The following is a 27,365-nucleotide window of genomic DNA, read 5'->3' as shown; positions in this document are numbered from 1 at the left end:
TGGAAATACAACTGTAATACAGTCATTGGCATTGTAGCTGTATGTGTGTGTTTGTGTGTGCGTGTGTGCGTGTGTGTGTGTGTGTGTGTGTGTGTAGTGTGTAGTGATAGTGTGTGATAGTGTGTGATAGTGTGTGTGTGTGTGTGTGTGTGTGTGTGTGTGTGTGTGTGTGTGGTGTGTGTGTGTGTGTGTGTGTGTGTGTGTGTGTGTGTGTGTGTGTGTGTGACCTTAGTGACCAGGGCAGAGTAGCTCATGGCAGGGACAGTCCTATCCCCAGTCTCTGTAGGTAACAGTGTGCAGCGTGGGGCTTGGCGATGAGGCTGAAGGTACAGAGATAGCCCAGACAGATGCCAGCCAGGATGATGTAACACAGCTCTCTACTGCTCGACTTCACTACCGGGGTGTCATAGAACCTACACACACACACACACACACACACACACACCACACACACACACACACACACTGCCGCACACACACACAGCCCCACCAGCCACCTGCCACTACCTGCACTTGCCCACGCAATCAAATTGACATTCATATTAATGTTTACAGCATGCTAGACTATGCCAGTCCTCTCTGGTCAAACATAGTTCCCTATAATGGGGAATAGGGTGCCAGTCCTCTCTGGTCAAACATAGTTCCCTATAATGGGGAATAGGGTGCCAGTCCTCTCTGATCAAACATAGTTCCCTATAATGGGAATAGGGTGCCAGTCCTCTCTGATCAAACATAGTTCCCTATAATGGGGAATAGGGTGCCAGTCCTCTCTGATCAAACATAGTTCCTATAATGGGAATAGGGTGCCAGTCCTCTCTGGTCAAACATAGTTCCCTATAATGGGGAATAGGGTGCCAGTCCTCTCTGGTCAAACATAGTTCCCTATAATGGGGAATAGGGTGCCAGTCCTCTCTGGTCAAACATAGTTCCCTATATGGGAATAGGGTGCCAGTCCTCTCTGGTCAAACATAGTTCCCTATAATGGGAATAGGGTGCCAGTCCTCTCTGGTCAAACATAGTTCCCTATATGGGGAATAGGGTGCCAGTCCTCTCTGGTCAAACATAGTTCCCTATAATGGGGAATAGGGTGCCAGTCCTCTCTGGTCAAACATAGTTCCCTATAATAGGGAATAGGGTGCCAGTCCTCTCTGATCAAACATAGTTCCCTATAATGGGGAATAGGGTGCCAGTCCTCTCTGATCAAACATAGTTCCCTATAATGGGGAATAGGGTGCCAGTCCTCTCTGATCAAACATAGTTCCCTATAATGGGGAATAGGGTGCCAGTCCTCTCTGATCAAACATAGTTCCCTATAATGGGGAATAGGGTGCCAGTCCTCTCTGGTCAAACATAGTTCCCTATAATGGGGAATAGGGTGCCAGTCCTCTCTGATCAAACATAGTTCCCTATATGGGGAATAGGGTGCCAGTCCTCTCTGGTCAAACATAGTCCTTATAATGGGGAATAGGGTGCCAGTCCTCTCTGATCAAACATAGTTCCTAACAGAATAGGGTGCCAGTCCTCTCTGATCAAACATAGTTCCCTATATGGGGAATAGGGTGCCAGTCCTACTCTGGTCAAACATAGTTCCTTATAATGGGGAATAGGGTGCCCAGTCCTCTCTGATCAAACGCAGTTCCCTATATATGGGGAATAGAGATTTGATCCTCTCTGATCAAACATAGTTCCTTATAATAGGGAATAGGGTGCCAGTCCTCTCTGATCAAACATAGTTCCCTATATAGGGGAATAGGGTGCCAGTCCTCTCTGATCAAACATAGTTCCCTATATGGGAATAGAGATTTGCCCAGTCCTCTCTGATAAACATAGTTCCCTATAATGGGGAATAGGGTGCCCAGTCCTCTCTGATCAAACATAGTTCCTTATATGGGAATAGGGTGCCAGTCCTCTCTGGTCAAACATAGTTCCCTATATGAGGGAATAAGTGCCAGTCCCTCTCTGATCCAAACATAGTTCCTTATAATGAGACCAGTGCCAGTCTCTGGTCAAACATAGTTTCCCTATAGCCAGAATAAGTGCCAGTCCTCTCTGATCAAACATAGTTCCCTAGGGGAATAGGGTGCCAGTCCTCTCTGGTCAAACATAGTTCCCTATATGGGGAATAGGGTGCCATCCTCTCTGATCAAACATAGTTCCCTATAATGGGAATAGGGTGCCAGTCCTCTGGATCAAACATAGTTCCCTATATGGGGAATAGGGTGCCAGTCCTCTCTGGTCAAACATAGTTTCCCTATAATGGGAATAGGGTGCCAGTCCTCTGATCAAACATAGTTCCCTATATGGGGAATAGGGTGCCAGTCCTCTCTGATCAAACATAGTTCCCTATATGGGGAATAGGGTGCCAGTCCTCTCTGATCAAACATAGTTCCCTATATGGGGAATAGGGTGCCAGTCCTCTCTGATCAAACATAGTTCCCTATAATGGGAATAGGTGCCAGTCCTCTGGTCAAACATAGTTCCCTATATGGGAATAGGGTGCCAGTCCTCTGGTCAAACATAGTTTCCTATATGGGGAATAGGTGCCAGTCCTCTCTGATCAAAACATAGTTCCCTATATGGGGAATAGGTGCCAGTCCTCTCTGATCAAACATAGTTCCCTATATGGGAATAGGGGTGCCAGTCCTCTCTGGTCAAACATAGTTCCCTATAATGGGGAATAGGGTGCCAGTCCTCTCTGATCAAACATAGTTCCTTATAATGGGGAATAGGGTGCCAGTCCTCTCTGGTCAAACATAGTTCCCTATATGGGGAATAAGGTGCCTGTTGGGTCAAAGCTTGATAATTCTATGAGACCAGGTGGCATCCCAAATGGAGACACTGTTCTTTACTTAGTGACCTCTGACTCTTAACATTAGTGTTGACTTGAGAACCTTGGAGATTCAAAAGAGACCCTGGAGTCCCCCGGGAACCAATGGAAGTCGATGTTTGGTTGAATTGAGGGGTTCTTGGAGGAATCTTTTGATCTGGAAAGGTTCTGGCAGTGTGGCCAAAACGGTTCAGGCACCTTTAACATCTAAGAGGTACGGGTCCAAAAGAAGTGGTCAAAAGAAGTGGTCAAAAGAAGTGGTCAAAAGAAGTGGTCAAAAGAAGTAGTCAAAATAAGGGTTTTAGAACACCTACTCATTCAAGGGTTTTAGAACACCTACTCATTCAAGGGTTTTAGAACACCTACTCATTCAAGGGTTTTGAACACCTACTCATTCAAGGGTTTTAGAACACCTACTCCCATTCAAGGGTTTTAGAACACCTACTCATTCCAAGGGTTTTAGAACACCTACTCATTCAAGGGTTTTAGAACACCTACTCATTCCAAGGGTTTTAGAACACCTACTCCATTCAAGGGTTTTAGAACACCTACTCATTCCAGGGTTTTAGAACACCTACTCATTCAAGGGTTTAGAACACCTACCATTCAAGGGTTTTAGAACACCTACTCATTCAAGGGTTTTAGAACACCCCTACTCATTCAAGTTTTAGAACACCCAATTATCCAAGGGTTTTAGAACACCTACTCATTCAGGGTTTTAGAACGACTATCATTCAAGGAGTTTTGAACACCTACCCATCCAGGTTTTAGAACACCTACCATTCAAGGATTTTCTTTATTTTTATATTTTCTACCTTGTAGAATAATAGTGAAGACATCAAAACTATGAAATACGTTATATGGAATCAGAGTAGAATCAAGAAAGTGTTAAATAAATCAAAATATATTTTCTTTGAGATTCTTTAAAGAGCCACCCTTTGACTTGATGACAGCTTTGCACATTCTGTCAACCAGCTTCATGAGGTAGTCACCGTGAATGTATTTCCTATTAACAGGGTGTGCCTGGTTTAAAAGTTAATTTGTGGAATTTCTTTCCTTCTTAATGCGTTTGAGCCAATCAGTTGTGTTGTGACAAGGTAGGGGTGGTATACAGAAGATAGACTTATTTGGTAAAAGACCCAGTCCATATTATGGCAAGAACAGCTCCTTATACGCAAGAGAAAACGACAGTCCATCATTACTTTAAGATGAAGGTCAGTCAATCCGTACAATTTCAACTTTGAAAGCTTTCTTCAAGTGCAGTCGCAAAAACAATCAAGGACTATGATGAAACTGTCTCTCATGAGGACCGCCACAGGAAAGGAAGACCCAGAGTTACCTCTGCTGCAGAGGATAAGTTCATTAGAGTTACCAGACTCAGAAATTGCAGCCCAAATAAATGCTTCACAGAGTTCAAGTAACAGACACATCTCAACATAAACTGTTCAGAGGAGACTGCTTGAATCATGATTTCATGGTCAAATTGCTGCAAGGAAACCACTACTAAAGGACACCAATAAGAAGAAGATACTTGTTTGGGCCAAGAAACACAAGAAATGGACATTAGACCAGTGGAAATCTGTCCTTTGGTCTAATGAGTACAAATGTCAGAGTTTTGGTTCCAACCGCCGTGTCTTTGTGAGACGAGGATTAGGTGAACAGATGATCTCCGCATGGTTCCCACGTGAAGCATGGAGAAGGATGTGTGATGGTGTGAGGGTGCTTTGCTTGTGACACTGTCAGTGATTTATTTAGAATTCAAGGCAATCTTAACCAGCATGGCTACAACAGCATTCTGCAGCAATACGCCATCCCATCTGGTTTGCGCTTAGTGGGACTATCATTTGTTTTTCAACAGGACAATGACGCAAAATATCTCCAGGTAGGCTGGACACATGACATTTTTTAACAATGCTTTTTCTGATAAAAACTTCTTCATTGCATCCGTCATGGAGCCCAGTTTCATAATATGACCACATGTTCCAGCTCTTTGCCGTAGTTTTGAAGTAATCACGAAAAAAAAACAGGCGTATTTTAGTGCATTTTTCACCCTGCCTGCCTATCAGTTCTATTGAGCACCGTGGCACCAACTCGCCTTCCGAACATTCTATTCCCAGCCCATTGTTCTATGTCACAATGCCTGCTTCACAATTGTTGCCCATGAGACATGCTCAGGTTATTTAATAGTTCAAATGTAAACAACAAAATAATGACTCATGGAGGTCGTCCCATTGTTTCATATAGGGGAAATGTAGGCATGTCTGTCTATTTTGCCAAATATCTCGCAATGTGTATATTTCAATTTTTTCAAGTCAGACGCCATTTTAATCATAAGAATCTCCTCTTTCTAATTACATAAGTATGGGCAGTGAGCCTGGTTGTCATCAAATGCTAGCCCCAAAATATTGTTTGCTCTTGGAACGCTGAGCTCCCCACATTGTTTTCCTATAGAGTGGCATGCTGGTCTTTTTCAACAAATATCTCACAATGTGTATAATTAGATTTTTTTTTCAAGTTGGGCACTATTTTAAATCAGGTGAATCTCCTCTTTGTAATTATGTAAGTCTGGACATCGAGCTCATTTGTCATTGAGCACTAGACCAGAAGTAGTCAAGTTCTCATTTTTCGATACTTTTTCACTACACCATCAATGTGAGGATGTTTACTTTCTACACAAGTCATTTTTTCCAGTTTCGTCGACTGGACGACAGATTGTAGTGGTAAAATAAAAAGGGATACATATTTTTGTGCAATTTAGGCCAAATGTAATTCTAAGCATCTGTCACACTGGTATTAAAGATCGGGAGACAGGCGCAGGAATGCGTAATAGTTTTTATTTATTTATTTATTATTTTTTGATTTACCCAAATTACAGCGTGCCATGCAAAGGCACTGGGGACGAAGACCAAACAAACATGTATACAAAACACAGGGTAGAAACCCCCACCCAAAAAAGAGCGAGGAGTACTTCGAATAAATAACACAAGCGCTGAATGATTCTCACACGGGATGAGACCTGTAATCATCTGCACAATCCACAATGGTACGAAAGCCAAAACACACAGACAGGACAATGGTGAACAAAAGGCACACTTATACAATTACTAAATAGGAACCAGGTGTGCGTAATAACAGATCCGGAGGGTTCCGTGACAGCACCACTCCAATCAAAACAAGCTCTGAGAACATTCGATTCCATTCAGTTGCTTTATGGGCTCGTGCTCCAGCTTAGCCAACGTTCTTTTGCAGTTTTTTCAGCCTTGGGTGAATTCTGACTCGTTCTATTGTCCAGCCTACTCCAGGCTGTGTAAGAGCTATTTGACCAAGAAGGAGAGTGATGGAGTGCTGCATCAGATGACCTGGGTTCCACAATCACCTGACCTCAACCCAATTGAGATGGTTTGGGATGAGTTGGACCGCAGAGTGCAGGTAAAGCAGCCAACAAGGGCTCAGGATATGTGGGAACTGCTTCAAGATGGTTGGAAAAGCAATCCAGGTGAAGCTGGTTGAGAGAATACCAAGAGTGTGCAAGGCTGTCATCAAGGCAGCAGGTAGGGGCAGCAGGTAGGGGCGGCAGGTGGTCTAGTGGTTAGAGCATTGGGCCAGTAACCGAAAGGCTGCTAGGTCGAATCCCTGAGATGACAAATGATGACAAAAAAATCTGTCGTTATGCCCCTGAACAAGCCAGTTAACCCACTGTTCCTAGACCAGTTAACCCACTGTTCCTAGACCAGTTAACCCACTGTTCCTAGACCAGTTAACCCACTGTTCCTAGACCAGTTAACCCACTGTTCCTAGACCAGTTAACCCACTGTTCCTAGACCAGTTAACCCACTGTTCCTAGACCAGTTAACCCACTGTTCCTAGACCAGTTAACCCACTGTTCCTAGACCAGTTAACCCACTGTTCCTAGACCAGTTAACCCACTGTTCCTAGACCAGTTAGACCACTGTTCCTAGACCAGTTAACCCACTGTTCCTAGGCCATCGTTGTAAATAAGAATATGTTCTTAACTGACTTGCCAAGTAAAATAAAGGCTAATTATAAGGCAAAGGGTGGCTATTTTGAAGAATCTCAAATATATTTTGATTTGTTTAACACTGTTCTGGTTACTACATGATTCCATGTGTTATTTCATAGTGTTGATGTCTTCACTATTATTCTACATTGTAGAACGTAGTAAAAAATAAAGGAAAAACCCTGGAATGAGCAGGCGTGTCACAACTTTCCGACTGTATATAAAGGGTACATGATGCCATTAGATGTATAGATAGTCTGTAAGAGGTGTTACCTGATGAATATGGAGGTAACAAACAGAGTAGCCATGAGCCCCAGACAGGCGAACACCACTGCTGCTATGGGTTCAGGGTCTCCCCAACGCACATACTGCACCGGGATAGGCTCACAACCTGGAAACAACACACACACACACACACACACACACACACACACACACACACACACACACACACACACACACACACACACACACACACACACACACACACACACACACATACTGTTAATAATATTATCAGGGTTCCCCCCATCAACGCACATTCTGCAGGATGTGTGCGCTCGTGCTTGTGTAGGTCACATGCTAAGTAGCTCAGGGGAGTCCAGGCCACAGTAACACACTAAGTATCTCTAATGGAATGGCTGCTGAGACCAACCCGGTGATTAATCTGTGCTACATTCTCTCACACACACACGACCCAGGGCGGAAGGTAACCAATGTGTGTGTGCGACCCAGGGCGGAAGGTAACCAGTGTGTGTGTGTGACCCAGGGCGGAAGGTAACCAGTGTGTGTGTGTGACCCAGGGCGGAAGGTAACCAGTGTGTGTGTGCGACCCAGGGCGGAAGGTAACCAGTGTGTGTGTGACCCAGGGCGGAAGGTAACCAGTGTGTGTGTGTGACCCAGGGCGGAAGGTAACCAGTGTGTGTGTGTGACCCAGGGCGGAAGGTAACCAGTGTGTGTGTGCGACCCAGGGCGGAAGGTAACCAATGTGTGTGTGCGACCCAGGGCGGAAGGTAACCAGTGTGTGTGTGCGACCCAGGGCGGAAGGTAACCAGTGTGTGTGTGCGACCCAGGGCGGAAGGTAACCAATGTGTGTGTGCGACCCAGGGCGGAAGGTAACCAGTGTGTGTGTGCGACCCAGGGCGGAAGGTAACCAATGTGTGTGTGCGACCCAGGGCGGAAGGTAACCAGTGTGTGTGTGCGACCCAGGGCGGAAGGTAACCAGTGTGTGTGTGCGACCCAGGGCGGAAGGTAACCAGTGTGTGTGTGCGACCCAGGGCGGAAGGTAACCAGTGTGTGTGTGCGACCCAGGGCGGAAGGTAACCAGTGTGTGTGTGCGACCCAGGGCGGAAGGTAACCAGTGTGTGTGTGCGACCCAGGGCGGAAGGTAACCAGTGTGTGTGTGCGACCCAGGGCGGAAGGTAACCAATGTGTGTGTGCGACCCAGGGCGGAAGGTAACCAGTGTGTGTGTGCGACCCAGGGCGGAAGGTAACCAATGTGTGTGTGCGACCCAGGGCGGAAGGTAACCAATGTGTGTGTGTGTGCGACCCAGGGCGGAAGGTAACCAATGTGTGTGTGTGTGCGACCCAGGGCGGAAGGTAACCAATGTGTGTGTGCGACCCAGGGCGGAAGGTAACCAATGTGTGTGTGTGTGCGACCCAGGGCGGAAGGTAACCAATGTGTGTGTGCGACCCAGGGCGGAAGGTAACCAATGTGTGTGTGTGTGCGACCCAGGGCGGAAGGTAACCAATGTGTGTGTGTGTGCGACCCAGGGCGGAAGGTAACCAATGTGTGTGTGCGACCCAGGGCGGAAGGTAACCAATGTGTGTGTGTGCGACCCAGGGCGGAAGGTAACCAATGTGTGTGTGCGACCCAGGGCGGAAGGTAACCAATGTGTGTGTGTGTGCGACCCAGGGCGGAAGGTAACCAATGTGTGTGTGTGTGCGACCCAGGGCGGAAGGTAACCAATGTGTGTGTGTGTGCGACCCAGGGCGGAAGGTAACCAATGTGTGTGTGTGTGCGACCCAGGGCGGAAGGTAACCAATGTGTGTGTGTGTGCGACCCAGGGCGGAAGGTAACCAATGTGTGTGTGCGACCCAGGGCGGAAGGTAACCAATGTGTGTGTGTGTGCGACCCAGGGCGGAAGGTAACCAATGTGTGTGTGTGCGGCCCAGGGCGGAAGGTAACCAATGTGTGTGTGTGCGACCCAGGGCGGAAGGTAACCAATGTGTGTGTGCGACCCAGGGGCGGAAGGTAACCAGTGTGTGTGTGGACCCAGGGCGGAAGGTAACCAGTGTGTGTGTGCGACCCAGGGCGGAAGGTAACCAGTGTGTGTGTGCGACCCAGGGCGGAAGGTAACCAGTGTGTGTGTGCGACCCAGGGCGGAAGGTAACCAGTGTGTGTGTGGCCCAGGGCGGAAGGTAACCAGTGTGTGTGTGCGATCCAGGGCGGAAGGTAACCAGTGCGTGTGTGCGACCCAGGGCGGAAGGTAACCAGTGTGTGTGTGTGATCCAGGGCGGAAGGTAACCAGTGTGTGTGTGCGATCCAGGGCGGAAGGTAACCAGTGTGTGTGTGCGACCCAGGGCGGAAGGTAACCAGTGTGTGTGCGTCCAGGGCGGAAGGTAACCAGTGTGTGTGTGCGACCCAGGGCGGAAGGTAACCAGTGTGTGTGTGCGATCCAGGGCGGAAGGTAACCAGTGTGTGTGCGATCCAGGGCGGAAGGTAACCAGTGTGTGTGTGCGACCCAGGGCGGAAGGTAACCAGTGTGTGTGTGTGATCCAGGGCGGAAGGTAACCAATGTGTGTGCGGCCCAGGCGGAAGGTAACCAGTGTGTGTGCGATCCAGGGCGGAAGGTAACCAGTGTGTGTGTGCGACCCAGGGCGGAAGGTAACCAATGTGTGTGTGCGACCCAGGGCGGAAGGTAACCAGTGTGTGTGTGTGCGACCCAGGGCGGAAGGTAACCAGTGTGTGTGTGTGCGACCCAGGGCGGAAGGTAACCAATGTGTGTGTGCGACCCAGGGCGGAAGGTAACCAGTGTGTGTGTGCGACCCAGGGCGGAAGGTAACCAATGTGTGTGTGCGACCCAGGGCGGAAGGTAACCAATGTGTGTGTGCGACCCAGGGCGGAAGGTAACCAATGTGTGTGTGTGCGACCCAGGGCGGAAGGTAACCAGTGTGTGTGTGCGACCCAGGGCGGAAGGTAACCAATGTGTGTGTGCGACCCAGGGCGGAAGGTAACCAATGTGTGTGTGCGACCCAGGGCGGAAGGTAACCAATGTGTGTGTGCGACCCAGGGCGGAAGGTAACCAGTGTGTGTGCGACCCAGGGCGGAAGGTAACCAATGTGTGTGTGCGACCCAGGGCGGAAGGTAACCAGTGTGTGTGACCCAGGGCGGAAGGTAACCAGTGTGTGTGTGCGGCCCAGGGCGGAAGGTAACCAGTGTGTGTGTGCGACCCAGGGCGGAAGGTAACCAATGTGTGTGTGACCCAGGGCGGAAGGTAACCAATGTGTGTGTGCGACCCAGGGCGGAAGGTAACCAGTGTGTGTGTGCGACCCAGGGCGGAAGGTAACCAGTGTGTGTGTGCGATCCAGGGCGGAAGGTAACCAGTGTGTGTGTGCGACCCAGGGTGGAAGGTAACCAGTGTGTGTGTGCGACCCAGGGCGGAAGGTAACCAGTGTGTGTGCGACCCAGGGTGGAAGGTAACCAGTGTGTGTGTGCGACCCAGGGCGGAAGGTAACCAGTGTGTGTGTGCGACCCAGGGCGGAAGGTAACCAGTGTGTGTGTGCGATCCAGGGCGGAAGGTAACCAGTGTGTGTGTGCGACCCAGGGCGGAAGGTAACCAGTGTGTGTGTGCGACCCAGGGCGGAAGGTAACCAGTGTGTGTGTGCGACCCAGGGCGGAAGGTAACCAGTGTGTGTGTGCGATCCAGGGCGGAAGGTAACCAGTGTGTGTGTGCGACCCAGGGCGGAAGGTAACCAGTGTGTGTGTGCGATCCAGGGCGGAAGGTAACCAGTGTGTGTGTGCGATCCAGGGCGGAAGGTAACCAGTGTGTGTGTGCGACCCAGGGCGGAAGGTAACCAGTGTGTGTGTGCGATCCAGGGCGGAAGGTAACCAGTGTGTGTGTGCGACCCAGGGCGGAAGGTAACCAGTGTGTGTGTGCGATCCAGGGCGGAAGGTAACCAGTGTGTGTGTGCGATCCAGGGCGGAAGGTAACCAGTGTGTGTGTGCGACCCAGGGCGGAAGGTAACCAGTGTGTGTGTGCGACCCAGGGGCGGAAGGTAACCAGTGTGTGTGTGCGACCCAGGGCGGAAGGTAACCAATGTGTGTGTGCGACCCAGGCGGAAGGTAACCAATGTGTGTGTGCGACCCAGGGCGGAAGGTAACCAGTGTGTGTGTGCGACCCAGGGTGGAAGGTAACCAATGTGTGTGTGCGACCCAGGGCGGAAGGTAACCAGTGTGTGTGTGCGACCCAGGGCGGAAGGTAACCAATGTGTGTGTGCGACCCAGGGCGGAAGGTAACCAGTGTGTGTGTGCGACCCAGGGCGGAAGGTAACCAATGTGTGTGTGCGACCCAGGGCGGAAGGTAACCAATGTGTGTGTGCGACCCAGGGCGGAAGGTAACCAGTGTGTGTGTGCGACCCAGGGCGGAAGGTAACCAGTGTGTGTGTGCGACCCAGGGCGGAAGGTAACCAGTGTGTGTGTGCGACCCAGGGCGGAAGGTAACCAGTGTGTGTGTGCGACCCAGGGCGGAAGGTAACCAGTGTGTGTGTGCGACCCAGGGCGGAAGGTAACCAGTGTGTGTGTGTGACCCAGGGCGGAAGGTAACCAGTGTGTGTGTGTGCGACCCAGGGCGGAAGGTAACCAATGTGTGTGTGTGCCCAGGGCGGAAGGTAACCAATGTGTGTGTGCGACCCAGGGCGGAAGGTAACCAATGTGTGTGCGACCCAGGGCGGAAGGTAACCAGTGTGTGTGCGACCCAGGGTGGAAGGTAACCAATGTGTGTGCGACCCAGGGCGGAAGGTAACCAGTGTGTGTGTGCGACCCAGGGCGGAAGGTAACCAGTGTGTGTGTGTGCCGACCCAGGGGCGGAAGGTAACCAATGTGTGTGTGTGCGACCCAGGACGGAAGGTAACCAATGTGTGTGTGTGCGACCCAGGGCGGAAGGTAACCAATGTGTGTGTGCGACCCAGGGCGGAAGGTAACCAATGTGTGTGTGCGACCCAGGGCGGAAGGTAACCAATGTGTGTGTGCGACCCAGGGCGGAAGGTAACCAATGTGTGTGTGCAACCCAGGGCGGAAGGTAACCAATGTGTGTGTGTGCGACCCAGGGCGGAAGGTAACCAATGTGTGTGTGTGCGACCCAGGGTGGAAGGTAACCAATGTGTGTGTGCGACCCAGGGCGGAAGGTAACCAATGTGTGTGTGCGACCCAGGGCGGAAGGTAACCAGTGTGTGTGTGCGACCCAGGGCGGAAGGTAACCAGTGTGTGTGTGCGACCCAGGGCGGAAGGTAACCAGTGTGTGTGTGTGCGACCCAGGGGCGGAAGGTAACCAATGTGTGTGTGTAACCCAGGCGGAAGGTAACCAATGTGTGTGTGTGCGACCCAGGGCGGAAGGTAACCAATGTGTGTGTGTGCGACCCAGGGCGGAAGGTAACCAATGTGTGTGCGACCCAGGGCGGAAGGTAACCAATGTGTGTGCGACCCAGGGCGGAAGGTAACCAATGTGTGTGTGCTACCCAGGGCGGAAGGTAACCAATGTGTGTGTGTGCGACCAGGGCGGAAGGTAACCAATGTGTGTGCGACCCAGGGGCGGAAGGTAACCAATGTGTGTGTGCGACCCAGGGCGGAAGGTAACCAATGTGTGTGTGCGAGGGCGGAAGGTAACCAGTGTGTGTGCGACCCAGGGCGGAAGGTAACCAGTGTGTGTGTGCGACCCAGGGCGGAAGGTAACCAATGTGTGTGCGACCCAGGGCGGAAGGTAACCAGTGTGTGTGCGACCCAGGGCGGAAGGTAACCAGTGTGTGTGCGGCCCAGGGCGGAAGGTAACCAGTGTGTGTGTGCGGCCCAGGGCGGAAGGTAACCAGTGGCGGTGCGACCCAGGGGCGGAAGGTAACCAATGTGTGTGTGCGACCCAGGGCGGAAGGTAACCAGTGTGTGTGTGCGACCCAGGGCGGAAGGTAACCAATGTGTGTGTGCGACCCAGGGCGGAAGGTAACCAATGTGTGTGTGCGACCCAGGGCGGAAGGTAACCGCTGAAATGCTGAATACAACAGGTGTAGTAGACCTTACATTGAAATGCTGAATACTACAGGTGTAGTAGACCTCACATTGAAATGCTGAATACTACAGGTGTAGTAGACCTTACAGTGAAATGCTGAATACAACAGGTGTAGTAGACCTCACAGTGAAATGCTGAATACAACAGGTGTAGTAGACCTCACAGTGAAATGCTGAATACAATAGGTGTAGTAGAAATGCTGAATACAACAGGTGTAGTAGACCTCACAGTGAAATGCTGAATACAACAGGTGTAGTAGACCTCACAGTGAAATGCTGAATACAACAGGTGTAGTAGACCTCACAGTGAAATGCTGAATACAACAGGTGTTGTAGACCTGACAGTGAAATGCTGAATACAACAGGTGTAGTAGAACTCACAGTGAAATGCTGAATACAACAGGTGTAGTAGACCTCACAGTGAAATGCTGAATACAACAGGTGTAGTAGACCTCACAGTGAAATGCTGAATACAACAGGTGTAGTAGACCTCACAGTGAAATGCTGAATACAACAGGTGTAGTAGACCTCACAGTGAAATGCTGAATACAACAGGTGTAGTAGACCTCACAGTGAAATGCTGAATACAACAGGTGTAGTAGACCTCACAGTGAAATGCTGAATACAACAGGTGTAGTAGACCTCACAGTGAAATGCTGAATACAACAGGTGTAGTAGACCTTACAGTGAAATGTTTACTTTACTAGCCCTTAACCAACAATGCAGTTCAAGAAGAGTTAAGAAAATATTTACCAAAGAAACTAAAGTAAAAAATAAAACAATTATAAAAAGTAACACAATAACAATAGCATAACAATAGCGAGGCTTTTATACAAGGGGTACCGGTACGGATTCAGCGTGCGGGGTACAGGTTAGAGGTAATTTGTACATGTAGGTAGGGGTGAAGTGACTATGCATAGATAATAAACAGAGAGTAGGCAGTGTACAAAACAAATGGAAGGGAGGGATCAATGTAATGTCCGGTGGCCATTTGTTCACCATGTTGACAGAACAGAGCTAGCTGGCTACAACACCTCAACCACCATGTTGACAGAACAGAGCGAGCTAGCTACAACACCTCAACCACCATGTTGACAGAACAGAGCGAGCTAGCTACAACACCTCAACCACCAGGTTTACAGAACAGAGCGAGCTAGCTACAACACCTCAACCACCATGTTGACAGAACAGAGCGAGCTGGCTACAACACCTCAACCACCATGTTGACAGAACAGAGCGAGCTAGCCACAACACCTCAACCACCATGTTGACAGAACAGAGCGAGCTGGCTACAACACCTCAACCACCATGTTGACAGAACAGAGCGAGCTGGCTACAACACCTCAACCACCATGTTGACAGAACAGAGCTAGCTGGCTACAACACCTCAACCACCATGTTGACAGAACAGAGCTAGCTAGCTACAACACCTCAACCACCATTTTGACAGAACAGAGCTAGCTGGCTACAACACCTCAACCACCATGTTGACAGAACAGAGCGAGCTGGCTAGCTACAACACCTCAACCACCATGTTGACAGAACAGAGCTAGCTGGCTACAACACCTCAACCACCATGTTGACAGAACAGAGCGAGCTGGCTAGCTACAGCACCTCAACCACCATGTTGACAGAACAGAGCTAGCTAGCTACAACACCTCAACCACCATGTTGACAGAACAGAGATAGATGGCTACAGCACCTCAACCACCATGTTGACAGAACAGAGCGAGCTAGCTACAACACCTCAACCACCATGTTGACAGAACAGAGCGAGCTGGCTACAACACCTCAACCACCATGTTGACAGAACAGAGCGAGCTAGCTACAACACCTCAACCACCATGTTGACAGAACAGAGCGAGCTAGCTACAACACCTCAACCACCATGTTGACAGAACAGAGCGAGCTAGCTACAACACCTCAACCACCATGTTGACAGAACAGAGCGAGCTAGCTACAACACCTCAACCACCATGTTGACAGAACAGAGCGAGCTAGCTACAACACCTCAACCACCATGTTGACAGAACAGAGCGAGCTAGCTACAACACCTCAACCACCATGTTGACAGAACAGAGATAGATGGCTACAACACCTCAACCACCATGTTGACAGAACAGAGATAGCTCGCTACAACACCTCAACCACCATGTTGACAGAACAGAGATAGATGGCTACAACACCTCAACCACCATGTTGACAGAACAGAGCGAGCTAGCTACAACACCTCAACTACCATGTTGACAGAACAGAGATAGATGGCTACAACACCTCAACCACCATGTTGACAGAACAGAGATAGCTCGCTACAACACCTCAACCACCATGTTGACAGAACAGAGATAGATGGCTACAACACCTCAACCACCATGTTGACAGAACAGAGCTAGCTAGCTACAGGACCTCAACCACCATGTTGACAGAACAGAGCTGGCTAGCTACAACACCTCAACCACCATGTTGACAGAACAGAGCGAGCTAGCTACAACACCTCAACCACCATGTTGACAGATCAGAGATAGATGGCTACAACACCTCAACCACCATGTTGACAGAACAGAGCGAGCTCGCCACAACACCTCAACCACCATGTTGACAGAACAGAGCGAGCTAGCTACAACACCTCAACCACCATGTTGACAGAACAGAGCTAGCTGGCTAGCTACAACACCTCAACCACCATGTTGACAGAACAGAGATAGCTAGCTACAGCACCTCAACCACCATGTTGACAGAACAGAGATAGCTGGCTAGCTACAACACCTCAACCACCATGTTGACAGAACAGAGCTAGCTGGCTACAACACCTCAACCATCATGTTGACAGAACAGAGATAGATGGCTACAACACCTCAACCACCATGTTGACAGAACAGAGATAGCTAGCTACAACACCTCAACCACCATGTTGACAGAACAGAGATAGCTCGCTACAACACCTCAACCACCATGTTGACAGAACAGAGATAGCTAGCTACAGCACCTCAACCACCATGTTGACAGAACAGAGATAGCTGGCTAGCTACAACACCTCAACCACCATGTTGACAGAACAGAGCTAGCTGGCTACAACACCTCAACCATCATGTTGACAGAACAGAGATAGCTAGCTACAACACCTCAACCACCATGTTGACAGAACAGAGATAGCTCGCTACAACACCTCAACCACCATGTTGACAGAACAGAGATAGCTAGCTACAACACCTCAACCACCATGTTGACAGAACAGAGCTAGCTGGCTACAACACCTCAACCACCATGTTGACAGAACAGAGATAGCTAGCTACAGCACCTCAACCACCATGTTGACAGAACAGAGATAGCTGGCTAGCTACAACACCTCAACCACCATGTTGACAGAACAGAGATAGCTGGCTAGCTACAGCACCTCAACCACCATGTTGACAGAACAGAGATAGCTGGCTAGCTACAACACCTCAACCACCATGTTGACAGAACAGAGCTAGCTGGCTACAACACCTCAACCACCATGTTGACAGAACAGAGATAGATGGCTACAACACCTCAACCACCATGTTGACAGAACAGAGATAGCTAGCTACAGCACCTCAACCACCATGTTGACAGAACAGAGATAGCTGGCTAGCTACAACACCTCAACCACCATGTTGACAGAACAGAGATAGCTAGCTAGCTACAGCACCTCAACTACCATGTTGACAGATCAGAGATAGCTGGCTAGCTACAACACCTCAACCACCATGTTGACAGAACAGAGATAGCTAGCTACAACACCTCAACCACCATGTTGACAGAACAGAGATAGCTGGCTAGCTACAACACCTCAACCACCATGTTGACAGAACAGAGATAGCTAGCTACAACACATCAACCACCATGTTGACAGAACAGAGCTAGCTAGCTAGCTACAACACATCAATCACCATGTTGACAGAACAGAGCTAGCTAGCTAGCTACAACACATCAACCACCAGGTTTACAGAACAGAGATAGCTAGCTACAACACATCAACCACCATGTTGACAGAACAGAGCTAGCTAGCTAGCTACAACACATCAATCACCATGTTGACAGAACAGAGCTAGCTAGCTAGCTACAACACATCAACCACCATGTTGACAGAGCAGAGCTAGCTAGCTGCAGCACCTCAACCACCATGTTGACAGAACAGAGCTAGCTGGCTACAACACCTCAACCACCATGTTGAGGTGCATGTTATTTAGATAGCTAGCTGCAATAAAAATAAAATAAAGGAGAACTTAGTCAATGTACTAGGGTACGGGGGGTAATGGCGGTAATATGTAGGTAGGTGTAAAAGTGACTAGGAAATCAGGATAGATAATAGACAGTAACAGCAGTGTTGGTAGTAGGGTAGGTAATATAATGTAGGTAGGGGTAAAGATTAGACAACAGGATAGATAATAGACAGAGTAACAGCAGTGTTGGTAGTAGGGTAGGTAATATAATGTAGGTAGAGGTAAAGACTAGACAACAGGATAGATAATAGACAGTAACAGCAGTGTTGGTAGTAGGGTAGGTAATATAATGTAGGTAGGGGTAAAGACTAGACAACAGGATAGATAATAGACAGTAACAGCAGTGTTGGTAGTAGGATAGGTAATATAATGTAGGTAGGGGTAAAGACTAGACAACAGGATAGATAATAGACAGTAAGAGCAGTGTTGGTAGTAGGATAGGTAATATAATGTAGGTAGGGGTAAAGACTAGACAACAGGATAGATAATAGACAGTGCCTGTTATAGAGGTCCTGGATGGCAGGGGGCTTAGCCCCAGTGATGTACAGGGCCGTCCTCTGTAGCTCCTTGCGATTGAGGACAGTGCAGTTGCGACGATGCGGCCAGTCGAGATGCTCTCGATGATGCAGCTGTAGATCTGAGGATCTGAGGGTCCATGCCAAATCGTTTCAACCTCCTGAGGGGGAAGAGGTGTTGTCGTGCCTTCTTCACGTGTTGGTGTGTGTAAACCATCTTATGTCCTTGGTGATGTGGGGTACAGAGGAACTTGAAGCTCTCGACCAGCTCCACAACAGCCACGTCAATGTGGCGAGCTCGCCCCTTCGTTTCCTTTAGTCCACGATCAGCTCCTTTGTCTTGCTGACATTGGAGTGAGAGGTTGTTGTTCTGGCACCACACTGCCAGGTCTCTGATCTCCTCCTGTAGACTGACTCATCGTCGTTGCTGATTGGTCAGTCGTGTCGTCATCAAACTTGATGATGGCCACACAGCTGTAGGGTTATATACATGTCTTCTATAGATAGGTTAGGGGTTATATACATGTCTTCTATAGATAGGTTAGGGGTTATATACATGTCTTCTATAGATAGGTTAGGGTTATATACATGTCTTCTATAGATAGGTTAGGGGTTATATACATGTCTTCTATAGATAGGTTAGGGGTTATATACATGTCTTCTATAGATAGGTTAGGGGGTATATACATGTCTTCTATAGATAGGTTAGGGGTTATATACATGTCTTCTATAGATAGGTTAGGGGTTATATACATGTCTTCTATAGATAGGTTAGGGGTTATATACATGTCTTCTATAGATAGGTTAGGGTTATATACATGTCTTCTATAGATAGGTTAGGGGTTATATACATGTCTTCTATAGATAGGTTGGGGTATATACATGTCTTCATAGATAGGTTAGGGTTATATACATGTCTACTATAGATAGGTTAGGGTTATATACATGTCTTCTATAGATAGGTTAGGGGTTATATACATGTCTTCTATAGATAGGTTAGGGTTATATAACATGTCTTCTATAGATAGGTTAGGGGTTATATACATGTCTTCTATAGATAGGTTAGGGTTATATACATGTCTACTATAGATAGGTTAGGGGTTATATACATGTCTTCTATAGATAGGTTAGGGGTTATATACATGTCTTCTATAGATAGGTTAGGGTTATATACATGTCTTCTATAGATAGGTTAGGGTTATATACATGTCTACTATAGATAGGTTAGGGGGTTATATACATGTCTTCTATAGATAGGTTAGGGGTTATATACATGTCTACTATAGATAGGTTAGGGGTTATATACATGTCTTCTATAGATAGGTTAGGGGTTATATACATGTCTTCTATAGATAGGTTAGGGGTTATATACATGTCTTCTATAGATAGGTTAGGGGTTATATACATGTCTTCTATAGATAGGTTAGGGTTATATAACATGTCTTCTATAGATAGGTTAGGGGTTATATACATGTCTTCTATAGATAGGTTAGGGTTATATACATGTCTACTATAGATAGGTTAGGGGTTATATACATGTCTTCTATAGATAGGTTAGGGGTTATATACATGTCTTCTATAGATAGGTTAGGGTTATATACATGTCTTCTATAGATGAGTTAGGGGTTATATACATGTCTTCTATAGATAGGTTAGGGTTATATACATAAGTCTTCTATAGATAGGTTAGGGTTATATAACATGTCTTCTATAGATAGGTTAGGGGTTATATACATGTCTTCTATAGATAGGTTAGGGTTATATACATGTCTTCTATAGATAGGTTAGGGTTATATACATGTCTTCTACTGATAGGATTAGGGGTTATATACATGTCTTCTATAGATAGGTTAGGTTATATATGTCTTCTATAGATAGGTTAGGGGGTTATATAACATGTCTTCTATAGATAGGTTAGGGGTTATATAACATGTCTTCTATAGATAGGTTAGGTTATATACATGTCTTCTATAGATAGGTTAGGGGTTATATACATGTCTTCTATAGATAGGTTAGGGGTTATATACATGTCTTCTATAGATAGGTTAGGGTTATATACATGTCTTCTATAGATAGGTTATTAGTTATATACATGTCTTCTATAGATAGGTTAGGTTATATACATGTCTTCTATAGATAGGTTAGGGGTTATATACATGTCTTTATAGATAGGTTAGGGGTTATATACATGTCTTCTATAGATAGGTTAGGGTTATATACATGTCTTCTATAGATAGGTTAGGGGTTATATACATGTCTTCTATAGATAGGTTAGGGGTTATATACATGTCTTCTATAGATAGGTTAGGGGGTTATATATACATGTCTTCTATAGATAGGTTAGGGGGTTATATACATGTCTTCTATAGATAGGTTAGGGGTTATATACATGTCTACTATAGATAGGTTAGGGGTTATATACATGTCTTCTATAGATAGGTTAGGGGTTATATACATGTCTTCTATAGATAGGTTAGGGGTTATATACATGTCTTCTATAGATAGGTTAGGGTTATATACATGTCTTCTATAGATAGGTTAGGGGTTATATACATGTCTTCTATAGATAGGTTAGGGGTTATATACATGTCTTCTATAGATAGGTTAGGGGTTATATAAATGTCTACTATAGATAGGTTAGGGGTATATACATGTCTTCTATAGATAGGTTAGGGGTTATATACATGTCTTCTATAGATAGGTTAGGGTTATATACATGTCTTCTATAGATAGGTTAGGGGCCATATACATGTCTTCTATAGATAGGTTAGGTTATATACATGTCTTCTCTATAGATAGGTTAGGGGTTATATAACATGTCTTCTATAGATAGGTTAGGGGTTATATACATGTCTTCTATAGATAGGTTAGGGTTATATACATGTCTTCTATAGATAGGTTAGGGTTATATACATGTCTTCCTATAGATAGGTTAGGGGTTATATACATGTCTTCTATAGATAGGTTAGGGGTTATATACATGTCTTCTATAGATAGGTTAGGGTTATATACATGTCTTCTATAGATAGGTTAGGGTTATATACATGTCTTCTATAGATAGGTTAGGGTTATATACATGTCTCTATAGATAGGTTAGGGTTATATACATGTCTTCTATAGATAGGTTAGGGTTATATACATGTCTTCTATAGATAGGTTAGGGTTATATACATGTCTTCTATAGATAGGTTAGGGGTTATATACATGTCTTCTATAGATAGGTTAGGTTATAGGGGTTATATACATGTCTTCTATAGATAGGTTAGGGGGTTATATACATGTCTTCTATAGATAGGTTAGGGGGTTATATACATGTCTTCTATAGATAGGTTAGGGGTTATATACATGTCTTCTATAGATAGGTTAGGGTTATATACATGTCTTCTATAGATAGGTTAGGGGTTATATACATGTCTTCTATAGATAGGTTAGGGGTTATATACATGTCTTCTATAGATAGGTTAGGGTTATATACATGTCTTCTATAGATAGGTTAGGGGTTATATACATGTCTTCTATAGATAGGTTAGGGGTTATATACATGTCTTCTATAGATAGGTTAGGGTTATATACATGTCTTCTATAGATAGGTTAGGGTTATACATGTTTCTAGGGGTTATATACATGTCTTCTATAGATAGGTTAGGGTTATATACATGTCTTCTATAGATAGGTTAGGGGTTATATACATGTCTTCTATAGATAGGTTAGGGGTTATATACTTCTATAGATCTTCTATAGATAGGTTAGGGGTTATATACATGTCTTCTATAGATAGGTTAGGGGTTATATAACATGTCTTCTATAGATAGGTTAGGGGTTATATACATGTCTTCTATAGATAGGTTAGGGGTTATATACATGTCTTCTATAGATAGGTTAGGGTTATATACATGTCTTCTATAGATAGGTTAGGGTTATATACATGTCTTCTATAGATAGGTTAGGGTTATATACATGTCTTCTATAGATAGGTTAGGGGTTATATACATGTCTTCTATAGATAGGTTAGGGTTATATACATGTCTTCTATAGATAGGTTAGGGGTTATATACATGTCTTCTATAGATAGGTTAGGGTTATATACATGTCTTCTATAGATAGGTTAGGGGTTATATACATGTCTTCTATAGATAGGTTAGGGTTATATACATGTCTTCTATAGATAGGTTAGGGGTTATATACATGTCTTCTATAGATAGGTTAGGGGTTATATACATGTCTTCTATAGATAGGTTAGGGGTTATATACATGTCTTCTATAGATAGGTTAGGGGTTATATACATGTCTTCTATAGATAGGTTAGGTTAGGGGTTATAGATAGGTTAGGGTTATGTCTTCTATAGATAGGTTAGGGGGTTATATACATGTCTTCTATAGATAGGTTAGGGTTATATACATGTCTACTATAGATAGGTTAGGGGTTATATATACATGTCTTCTATAGATAGGTTAGGGGTTATATACATGTCTTCTATAGATAGGTTAGGGTTATATACATGTCTTCTATAGATAGGTTAGGGGTTATATACATGTCTTCTATAGATAGGTTAGGGGTTATATACATGTCTTCTATAGATAGGTTAGGGTTATATACATGTCTTCTATAGATAGGTTAGGGTTATATACATGTCTTCTATAGATAGGTTAGGGTTATATACATGTCTTCTATAGATAGGTTAGGGGTTATATACATGTCTTCTATAGATAGGTTAGGGTTATATACATGTCTTCTATAGATAGGTTAGGGTTATATACATGTCTTCTATAGATAGGTTAGGGGTTATATACATGTCTTCTATAGATAGGTTAGGGGGTTATATACATGTCTTCTATAGATAGGTTAGGGGTTATATACATGTCTTCTATAGATAGGTTAGGGTTATATACATGTCTTCTATAGATAGGTTAGGGTTATATATACATGTCTTCTATAGATAGGTTTAGGGTTATATACATGTCTTCTATAGATAGGTTAGGGTTATATACATGTCTTCTATAGATAGGTTAGGGGTTATATACATGTCTTCTATAGATAGGTTAGGGTTATATACATGTCTACTATAGATAGGTTAGGGGTTATATACATGTCTTCTATAGATAGGTTAGGGGTTATATACATGTCTACTATAGATAGGTTAGGGTTATATACATGTCTTCTATAGATAGGTTAGGGTTATATACATGTCTTCTATAGATAGGTTAGGGTTATATACATGTCTTCTATTAGATATGGTTAGATAGGTTAGGTTATATACATGTCTTCTATAGATAGGTTAGGGTTATATACATGTCTTCTATAGATAGGTTAGGGTTATATACATGTCTTCTATAGATAGGTTAGGTTATATACATGTCTTCTATAGATAGGTTAGGGGTTATATACATGTCTTCTATAGATAGGTTAGGGTTATATACATGTCTTCTATAGATAGGTTAGGGGTTATATACATGTCTTCTATAGATAGGTTAGGGGGTTATATACATGTCTTCTATAGATAGGTTAGGGGTTATATACATGTCTTCTATAGATAGGTTAGGGTTATATACATGTCTTCTATAGATAGGTTAGGGGTTATATACATGTCTTCTATAGATAGGTTAGGGTTATATACATGTCTTCTATAGATAGGTTAGGGGTTATATACATGTCTTCTATAGATAGGTTAGGGTTATATACATGTCTTCTATAGATAGGTTAGGGGTTATATACATGTCTTCTATAGATAGGTTAGGGGTTATATACATGTCTTCTATAGATAGGTTAGGGTTATATACATGTCTTCTATAGATAGGTTAGGGTTATATACATGTCTTCTATAGATAGGTTAGGGGTTATATACATGTCTTCTATAGATAGGTTAGGGGTTATATACATGTCTTCTATAGATAGGTTAGGGGTTATATACATGTCTTCTATAGATAGGTTAGGGGTTATATACATGTCTTCTATAGATAGGTTAGGGTTATATACATGTCTACTATAGATAGGTTAGGGTTATATAACATGTCTTCTATAGATAGGTTAGGGTTATATACATGTCTTCTATAGATAGGTTAGGGTTATATACATGTCTTCTATAGATAGGTTAGGGGGTTATATACATGTCTTCTATAGATAGGTTAGGGTTATATACATGTCTTCTATAGATAGGTTAGGGTTATATACATGTCTACTATAGATAGGTTAGGGGGTTATATAGATGGTCTGTCTATAGATAGATATATACATGTCTAGGGGTTATATACATGTCTTCTATAGATAGGTTAGGGGTTATATACATGTCTACTATAGATAGGTTAGGGTTATATACATGTCTTCTATAGATAGGTTAGGGTTATATACATGTCTTCTATAGATAGGTTAGGGTTATATACATGTCTTCTATAGATAGGTTAGGGGTTATATACATGTCTTCTATAGATAGGTTAGGGGGTTATATACATGTCTTCTATAGATAGGTTAGGGGTTATATACATGTCTACTATAGATAGGTTAGGATAGGTTATATACATGTCTTCTATAGATAGGTTAGGGGTTATATACATGTCTTCTATAGATAGGTTAGGGTTATATACATGTCTTCTATAGATAGGTTAGGGGTATATACATGTCTTCTATAGATAGGTTAGGGGTTATATACATGTCTTCTATAGATAGGTTAGGGTTATATACATGTCTACTATAGATAGGTTAGGGTTATATACATGTCTTCTATAGATAGGTTAGGGTTATATACATGTCTTCTATAGATAGGTTAGGGTTATATACATGTCTTCTATAGATAGGTTAGGGTTATATACATGTCTTCTATAGATAGGTTAGGGGTTATATACATGTCTTCTATAGATAGGTTAGGGGTTATATACATGTCTACTATAGATAGGTTAGGGTTATATACATGTCTACTATAGATAGGTTAGGGGTTATATACATGTCTTCTATAGATAGGTTAGGGTTATATACATGTCTTCTATAGATAGGTTAGGGGTTATATACATGTCTTCTATAGATAGGTTAGGGTTATATACATGTCTTCTATAGATAGGTTAGGGGTTATATACATGTCTTCTATAGATAGGTTAGGGGTTATATACATGTCTTATAGATAGATAGGTTATATACATGGATAGGTTAGGGTTATATACATGTCTTCTATAGATAGGTTAGGGTTATATACATGTCTTAGACTATAGATAGGTTAGGGTTATATACATGTCTTCTATAGATAGGTTAGGGTTATATAACATGTCTCTATAGATAGGTTATATACATGGGGTTATATACATGTCTTCTATAGATAGGTTAGGGTTATATAACATGTCTTCTATAGATAGGTTAGGGTTATATACATGTCTTCTATAGATAGGTTAGGGTTATATACATGTCTTCTATAGATAGGTTAGGGGTTATATACATGTCTTCTATAGATAGGTTAGGGTTATATACATGTCTTCTATAGATAGGTTAGGGGTTATATACATGTCTACTATAGATAGGTTAGGGGTTATATACATGTCTTCTATAGATAGGTTAGGGTTATATACATGTCTTCTATAGATAGGTTAGGGTTATATACATGTCTTCTATAGATAGGTTAGGGTTATATACATGTCTTCTATAGATAGGTTAGGGGTTATATACATGTCTTCTATAGATAGGTTAGGGGTTATATACATGTCTTCTATAGATAGGTTAGGGTTATATACATGTCTTCTATAGATAGGTTAGGGGTTATATACATGTCTTCTATAGATAGGTTAGGGTTATATACATGTCTACTATAGATAGGTTAGGGTTATATACATGTCTTCTATAGATAGGTTAGGGGTTATATACATGTCTTCTATAGATAGGTTAGGGTTATATAACATGTCTTCTATAGATAGGTTAGGGGTTATATATACATGTCTTCTATAGATAGGTTAGGGGTTATATACATGTCTTCTATAGATAGGTTAGGGGTTATATACATGTCTTCTATAGATAGGTTAGGGTTATATACATGTCTTCTATAGATAGGTTAGGGGTTATATACATGTCTTCTATAGATAGGTTAGGGTTATATACATGTCTTCTATAGATAGGTTAGGGTTATATACATGTCTTCTATAGATAGGTTAGGGTTATATAACATGTCTTCTATAGATAGGTTAGGGGTTATATACATGTCTTCTATAGATAGGTTAGGGGTTATATACATGTCTTCTATAGATAGGTTAGGGTTATATACATGTCTTCTATAGATAGGTTAGGGGTTATATACATGTCTTCTATAGATAGGTTAGGGTTATATACATGTCTTCTATAGATAGGTTAGGGTTATATAACATGTCTTCTATAGATAGGTTAGGGTTATATACATGTCTTCTATAGATAGGTTAGGGGTTATATACATGTCTTCTATAGATAGGTTAGGGTTATATACATGTCTTCTATAGATAGGTTAGGGGTTATATACATGTCTTCTATAGATAGGTTAGGGGTTATATACATGTCTTCTATAGATAGGTTAGGGGGTTATATAACATGTCTTCTATAGATAGGTTAGGGGTTATATACATGTCTTCTATAGATAGGTTAGGGGTTATATACATGTCTACTATAGATAGGTTAGGGGTTATATAACATGTCTTCTATAGATAGGTTAGGGGTTATATACATGTCTTCTATAGATAGGTTAGGGGTTATATACATGTCTTCTATAGATAGGTTAGGGGTTATATACATGTCTTCTATAGATAGGTTAGGGGTTATATACATGTCTTCTATAGATAGGTTAGGGGTTATATACATGTCTTCTATAGATAGGTTAGGGGTTATATACATGTCTTCTATAGATAGGTTAGGGGTTATATACATGTCTTCTATAGATAGGTTAGGGGTCTTCTATAGATAGGTTAGGGTTATATACATGTCTTCTATAGATAGGTTAGGGTTATATACATGTCTTCTATAGATAGGTTAGGGGTTATATACATGTCTTCTATAGATAGGTTAGGGTTATATAACATGTCTTCTATAGATAGGTTAGGGGTTATATACATGTCTTCTATAGATAGGTTAGGGTTATATACATGTCTTCTATAGATAGGTTAGGGTTATATACATGTCTTCTATAGATAGGTTAGGGTTATATACATGTCTTCTATAGATAGGTTAGGGGTTATATACATGTCTTCTATAGATAGGTTAGGGGTTATATACATGGATAGGTTATTATATACATGTCTTCTATAGATAGGTTAGGGGTTATATACATGTCTTCTATAGATAGGTTAGGGTTATATACATGTCTACTATAGATAGGTTAGGGGTTATATACATGTCTTCTATAGATAGGTTAGGGGGTTATATACATGTCTTCTATAGATAGGTTAGGGTTATATACATGTCTTCTATAGATAGGTTAGGGGTTATATACATGTCTTCTATGTCTACTATAGATAGGTTAGGGTTATATAACATGTCTTCTATAGATAG

The 27,365-nt window shown here is 43.7% G+C and overlaps 1 protein-coding gene across 1 annotated transcript in view; it reads right to left on the bottom strand.

Annotated features, from left to right (window-relative positions):
* Positions 1–227: 227 nt before the first annotated feature.
* The window catches only part of LOC127924235 (metabotropic glutamate receptor 5-like), a gene marked incomplete at both ends in the record, with an annotated part of 71,534 nt that continues 44,396 nt past the window's right edge, over positions 228–27,365 (bottom strand). The window contains 3 exon segments of the mRNA XM_052508802.1: positions 228–259; positions 262–413; positions 7,119–7,236. Coding sequence (XP_052364762.1) covers positions 228–259; positions 262–413; positions 7,119–7,236 — 302 coding nt within the window.

This window comes from Oncorhynchus keta, unplaced genomic scaffold (genome assembly GCF_023373465.1).
Source record: "Oncorhynchus keta strain PuntledgeMale-10-30-2019 unplaced genomic scaffold, Oket_V2 Un_contig_3874_pilon_pilon, whole genome shotgun sequence".
Lineage (NCBI taxonomy): Eukaryota > Metazoa > Chordata > Actinopteri > Salmoniformes > Salmonidae > Oncorhynchus > Oncorhynchus keta.
Note: the sequence above shows the minus strand (reverse complement) of the source record. Positions and strands in the feature narration are given on the sequence as shown.